At 48.2% G+C, this 6,694-nt stretch overlaps 1 protein-coding gene across 4 annotated transcripts in view; it reads right to left on the bottom strand.

Moving 5' to 3' along the window:
* Positions 1–6,694, bottom strand: part of Slc38a4 (solute carrier family 38 member 4) — a 66,193-nt gene that overhangs the window by 16,877 nt on the left and 42,622 nt on the right. For all 4 annotated transcript variants that reach the window (XM_023723520.1, XM_023723521.1, XM_004638588.2 and 1 more), the window contains exons 3-6: positions 6,061–6,151; positions 5,429–5,544; positions 2,515–2,588; positions 1,607–1,699 (exon numbers count right to left, since the gene is read on the bottom strand). In XM_023723520.1, the coding sequence (XP_023579288.1) occupies positions 1,607–1,699; positions 2,515–2,588; positions 5,429–5,544; positions 6,061–6,151 (374 nt within the window). The remainder of the gene's footprint in view (positions 1–1,606; positions 1,700–2,514; positions 2,589–5,428; positions 5,545–6,060; positions 6,152–6,694) is intronic.

Consider the following 6,694-nt stretch of genomic DNA (forward strand, 5'->3'; position numbering starts at 1 on the left):
GAGAGAGAGAGAGAGAGAGAGAGAGAGAGACAGAGACAGAGACCGAGAAAGAGAAGACACATTTAGACAGAGACAGAAAGGACATTTACATGGTAGTATGTTAGGACTGAAAGTCTTTAAGAGACATTGAGAGAGTGAGAGAAACAGCATGTACAGAGAAAGTGTGGAAGGTCTTTTAAGTATTAAAATAATACTAGCCCTGATGGATAACTGACAGCTTGTTCTGGATTCATGCAGCCCACAGATGGATTGACAGACACAAGAAACGGGCATCGGTAAGGAAGGTGGGCAGAGAATGCAACAGGACTCTTGCATCTGGATGATAAGCTTTAATTTTGCCTGGAAAATAATGAGGGCAGGCCAAGAATTTTATGCATGGGAGAAACAGGAATGGACTTGAATTTGAGAAACTGTATTTGGAGAACAAATAGGAGATGGGTTCAGGGAAAGGCAAGGTAGGGAGGACGGTTGGAGGACTCCTGCAATGGTCTCTGCAGCGCTGAGGGCAGGAGAGGAGAAGCTCAAGAGATAAGAGGTCAAATGAATGCAATTCAGTATTTGATTGGATGTGGATAGTGAAAAAGCGCCAAGTTTACCTACGCCCAGGTTTCTAGCTCAAGAATCGGTACAGCTGGGGTTCGATCCCCAGCATGCCGTGCTGGCCCCGTCCCCGGGGTGTGCTAAGAGAGAGACTGAGACTGGGCGTGGTGGCATGCGGGCCTGTAATCCCAGCGCTTGGAGGCTGAAAACGGGCAGATCACTACGAGTCTGAGCTGTGTAGTGAGACCCTGTAGACCCCGTGGTAAGTATAGGAAGAAAAAAAACCTGTGGATGGCTGGTGGTGGCGTTCACAGGGAAAAGGCAACAGGGGAGTGGAACAGCAGCTTGAGAGACTGAGTGGGAAGAAGAAAGTGCTCCCGTGAGAAGACTTAGCAGGGACCGTGCAGGAGCAGCAGCTGGCAGGACGCCTCAAGGACCGGTCCAGTGCTCCTGAGGGAGACTCAGCTGCGCCCACGCGAGGCTGGTGGGCACCATCCAGAACGCTCTTAAAGTGCTTACATCTGGGCTCCGCTCTGGAAGTTCTAATTTACCAGGACTCTTCAGAGCCCGAAGAACTGAGCAATCTTCGGGTTATACTGCGCACGTCCAGCCAGACGTTGGCTGGGCACACGTCCTGGAGAGCCTCGCCGGCAGAATGGCTCCGCAAGGCCCGGCCTTGGGCCCGGCCCGCCTCACCAGAGCCGCCATCTGTGGCACTGTACTACACGGTCTGGCCGGACCCTGACACATCCGCTGTTCTGGCAGTGACAGAAACAGCACTGATACTTGTTTTTAAAAGCAATAATTAATGCCATAAGAGCACCAGAAATCAAGAAAGGTTTTATCTTATGTTCAACTCAGAGGGTTTTATATATTATTGTATTCCTAGATATTGCTATTTTCCATTAAACAATGGCAGCACATGTAAGAAATTGTATTTCTGAAAGTTAAAAACAATAAAGCAGTTATTTCTCTGTAAAGTGCTCATACGTTGCCCTGTGGCTTTCTTGCCGATCAGCCATTCTCTAGGAAGCCTACAGGGCTGTTGAAAACCAGACATGCTTACCGCCAATATTCTGCATTGTAATAGAGACAAAAGCTCCAATTTTTCCAGGCCATCCAAATGCCTTCTCCCCTAATTTTTCATAAATCAGCGACCCTACAAAGAGAGAAAATAATTTTTAGAGAACTATTTAATGACAGAAACATTTCTATCATGCAACGCTACACTCGAGTTTCTATCATGTAAGTCACGTTAAAGAGAAACTATGAACCCAAAAGGTGAAGCTTCAGAACCAATAAGCAATAGATCACGTGTTCTCAGGACGAGAAGCAGGGGCCTTACTCCTTAGAACTGCAGATAGCAAGTTAAGACACTTATTTCTCTCACCAACTATTAGGGTTCATGTCTAGCTGTTCCCCAGAGCCTCACGCAGTCCCTGGGCTGGCTTTTAAAGTTTTGGATTGATTCGTGGTCCACTGTTGGGATTATGGGTGCGAACGCTGCCCCCACCCTGGGGCGGGAGCCTGCATACAGTGTGTGGGGGAGGCCTGCTCTCTGCTGCTCCTTCTGCCTTGCTGTCTTCCTCTGCCATGAGCTGCCGCCCTCTGCCACGCGCCACTGTGCCTTGGAGCCAGACGAGAATGGACTGATACCTCCACAGATCGAGAGCTCAATAAACCTTTCCTTTCTTCATTCTCGGCATCAGGTATTTTGTCCCAGCAATGAGAGAAGAGTAACCAGGGAAGCGCCTATAGTCTACGTGGCCCGAACTGCAGCGAGCCAACCTTCACTCCTGCTGCCTGCTTTCCCAGATAACTGAAACCCTCGCTAGGCAAACAGTGTCGCTGCCGAGGTTAAAGGAAGGTGAAATGTGACAGTGACTCCCAACACCCTCGGGCAATGGAGCGAGGACTGAAAAACGCACTCGTGAGAGTCAAGACAGAACGTCTTGGACTTAGCAGGTGACGTACCTCCTTCCTTGGCAGTTTTTAGCAAAAGATGAACTGAATAGAGCGATAATATCGCCACAGCAAGCAGCATAATTCTGTGAAGGGAGCAGAGTGGGAAGTAAGATTTCTATAAGAAGAAAGACACCACCGTACTACACATTACAATCAAGAATCACATCGGTCTCTTCAGTCATTAACCTTTTAAAAACATGTGGATTTGGGGGAGACTCAGGAACCCCTCTCAGAGTGTTAAACCTGCCTCCGACTCTGTATTTCCCATGCTTAACCCTACAGCCTGGAGTTCCTAACATTTTTTGGGCTACAAAGTCGTAGAATCCGTTTCATAACTTAGATTGCAAGTGCAAGAGTATCCACTATTGCAGCAACTGAAGTCGGCCTACGGGGGCTGTGTGTGCGTACACACTTGCATCCACATGTAGAACTGAAGGGCGAGCCAAAAGCCTGCCCGAGCCTTAAGCTAGTGTCTAAGGATCCACGCACCGAAGCAGGTAGCATCCGCTCAATTTCTTCTAGTCTGCACTAGAAGAGAAGGTCACTTTGTCCACCGAGAATCGGCAACTGCGTGTGTAGCAGGGAAAGCAGAAAAAGACAGCAGGGAAATCCATTTTTTTGTGTTCAGAAAGAATAATTTGTGCTGTCAGGACTCGAAGTGTGCACGTGTACACGTGGCTTGTGTCTACAGTAATCAGCATTTCTCCATGAGCCAAGAATTAGAGAGCGAAATGAAGAAGCAAGTGCAGGACCAAGAATTAGAGCATAATTAGATTGTAAAGCAAGGAGTTAGAGTGCAAAGAAAATAGAAGCACCTGTATCATAGCTGGAAGGACAGCACCGAAGCTGCCTCGGAGTGCTTTCTAGGCGTATTTTGTGTGATGAGAACACACAGAACGTCCTCCGTAACTGCTACTTCCTGGTACTTTCCTGGGCAATCAATGCTGGGCATGCAAATCCACACTATGGAGTATACGTTCAGTAACTGCTGTGGCTATAGTGCGCTCTTATTTTCTAGAAAATGTCTGCCAGAACTCTCTGATCAATTATTTATCAATTATTTATTCATGTGTTTTTCTATATGCCTTGTAAACTTTCCTTTTTTTTTTTTTTTTTTAAATGTAATTCAGATTACGTAATTTTCTTGGAATAAAAAGAGTCAGTGTTCGCTGTATTCTTCTCTCTTTTGGTACCAGGAATTGAACTCTGAGCCTGGGGCGTGCCAGGCAGGCGCCGAGTCCTGAGCTACATCCCGCCCTGTGTTGTTCCCTGTATTCTAAACATGTACTCGCTTGGCAGGAAATACTGAAAGAGAAACCGTCCAGTGCTGTTTTCCTTGCTGTGAATTAAGGGAAAGAGCTGAACCAGTTCTGGACCATTTTAACACGCAAAATAAACGGCTTTGTGTTTAGCAACTTAGTTGCTTTTGTCAAATTAATCTGCTGTTTATCGGCTCGCAATGAGGCTCTCATCTGGAGAGGGAAATATTCTCCTGTGAAAATGATTTATGGCTCAGGCGTGGGGGAAGAGCTTCCTATTTCTATTCATCAATGATCTACGTTAAATTCATGATTAATTCTAGTGCTATGTATAATCAATAAGGAGAAGGCAGTCTTTTTGTCTTAGAGCCTGTGAACACTGCAGAGCACGCAAATACATGAACACATTTCTAGTGGTTCAGACTCAGAAAATTAAAGTTTGTTTATTTCATATATGACTTATCAAAGCAAAGTTGATATAAAATCCACTCAGTTAAATAAGGCCATACATGAAAGAGTTTGATCAAGGCACTATTGCAGGATAAATACTTACAGTTGGAATCCTCAGCCCTCAACTAGCTGTGCGCTATCTAACCATCCACGAGGCTCCACAACATAAATTACACACGCATTTATCATAAACGCTACATTCCCAGGCATCTCCTTCGCTGTCAAGCGTTGCGTCGGAAGCAGAGTGTGCATTCGTGTGGGTGCCTAACGCACTGCCGCCAGCTGCGACTCACACAGTTGCAGGCTGTGCCCGACGCGCCTCTCCTCCTGCAACACCCATGTTCGTGCCAGCTGCGCGAGGCTTCCGCTCCTGGGCAGCATTCGGCCAAATGTATTGAAAACACATAGGCTTGGAATTACGCTTCAGTCACTCGGCAACTGTATCCCGGGCCAAACGGAGTGCAAGGTTTCGGGAGTACAGCCCCGCGGCGACGCCTGGACGACGTTTGGTGGGGCGCATACTCTAGCAACAGGGCGCCGAGGTGTCTGAAAAGTGCGCTGTAGTGTTAACACGCTGGTGCACGCAGAAAGACTTGCCCAGTCACAGAGTCAGAGAAGGCAGCACCAAGGAGAGGCCGGGCCACGCCGTGGACACGAGCCGGATAAAGAAGAAAGGAATGAGAGTCCAAGACCACGCGTCAAGCCCAGCAGTAAGCGTGCATCGGCGCCCTCTGGGGCAGCCAGAAGGCCAGCGTGCCCACTGTGCCTGGTCCCCAGGGGGCAGGGAACGGGCCCAGGGCAGCAGGACACGCAGTTGTGGCTTGGGGTGGGGTGTTTTCTCCAAGATTATTTTAAAATTAGGCTTGCATATAGGAAAGTCTGACTAGGAAACACTAGATTATTTTAGAATCTGTCACACAGTGAGCTCTCTTGCAGGTCATGTCTGAGGCCTGGCAGGGCTGCCCCCGCACGCCCGCTGACGGTGTGCATACAGCTTCTGCCACCTGGCTAGGGGTGGCCGGGAGGAGAAGCGCCACTGTGAGCCCGCCACGGCTGTCCTCAGCTGGCTGTTTTCTCGAACATCAAGAAGGTTTGCTGAGACGTTCTCAAATTCTTCCTGGTCCCAAAGATCACACTATAGACTATTAATTAAAAGAGCGCCGAGGTATATACACACAGACCTCATCTCCCAATGTAGATGTGTGTTCGCTTACATAAAAAGTACGATTCCAGTGTTGGCCATGGCGTAGGACAAGCCCAGGATCCCACTGCCCATGATGGCGTTGCTCAGGTTGAACGAAGACATTCCGAAGGAAGTAGTTCCAGGGTGCTGGAAGAGCAGGGACACAGTATAAGCAAACACTCGTCACACACCCATCTTCTCTTGGCTTATTCTTATTCTTACACTGTCTCTCCTGACTGAGACTGCAGTCCAAAAAGTGAAGGCGAAGATAAAAATCATAGCAAGCAAAAGTCCTTACTGACCTTCAATAAAAGCATGTGTTTTTTTCAATGGAATGTAGTGCTTGGGCTTAGCGCAGATGTCCACAAAAACAGACACAAAAAGTACAGGTGGAGCAACAGAAAGAAGGTCAGGGATGTGTCACTGCAGACTGCACTCGGGTTAGAACGATCTCTCAACAAAAACAAACAAATTTCATAAATGATTTATGCAGCCATATGGCGAGCAGGAAAAACAGGCCCTTATTCCCGTAAGGGCCTGAATAAACACAGAATGTGCTGATGGAGGCTCGGAAAATTTCAGTCATACTGCTTTCCCACCGGGCCCCAGGGAGGTCAGACACCCTCGGTCCCGCCCGCCGCCTCGCAGCAGAGATTCACTTACGTGCTCTTCGTCATAATCGGCCAGCTTCTTTTCCCCCAAAAATCCATTTGTCAGGAACTTCTGGCTTTCAGCATCTTCATTAGCAAACTGGCTGGACACACACAGATAAAAGGGAAATAAGACAGTGAAAGCATCAAAATAAGTGCTCTCGATTCTGTCTGTTCTGGTGACCGCAGGAGCTCCACGGCGGGGCAGAGAGCAAGGAAGGAGCAGAACACCCACAACGCGTTTTCCCTTCAGATGAAACACTGAGCTCCACTTGTGAATAAACTCTGAGGGAGGGAAGATGTTATGAGGAAAGAAATCAGCTGAGAAACTGTTCATGCCTCATTTCTTCTTCTCTACAGATATAATGCAAGGAAGAGATTAACTTGGAACTAGTTTTGTATGAAAGGGTACAGGCTCACGATTTGAGTTCAGCTTTAATTTAACCCGTATTTGTTAAATGGCTGTGTGGTACTCATCTCATTTCATGCCTGTAGGAGGAACTCTTTCTCAAAAGATGAGGTAACTCTGGCTAGAGCGGGAAAGGAAGAAGCACCCACCGGGCTCCCAGGCCACGGCCCTGCCCGCACCCACCGGGCTCCCAGGCCACGGCCCTGCCCGCACCCACCGGGCTCCCAGGCCACGGCCC

Source organism: Octodon degus, unplaced genomic scaffold, assembly GCF_000260255.1.
Source record: "Octodon degus isolate 3935 unplaced genomic scaffold, OctDeg1.0 scaffold00100, whole genome shotgun sequence".
NCBI classification, from domain to species: domain Eukaryota; kingdom Metazoa; phylum Chordata; class Mammalia; order Rodentia; family Octodontidae; genus Octodon; species Octodon degus.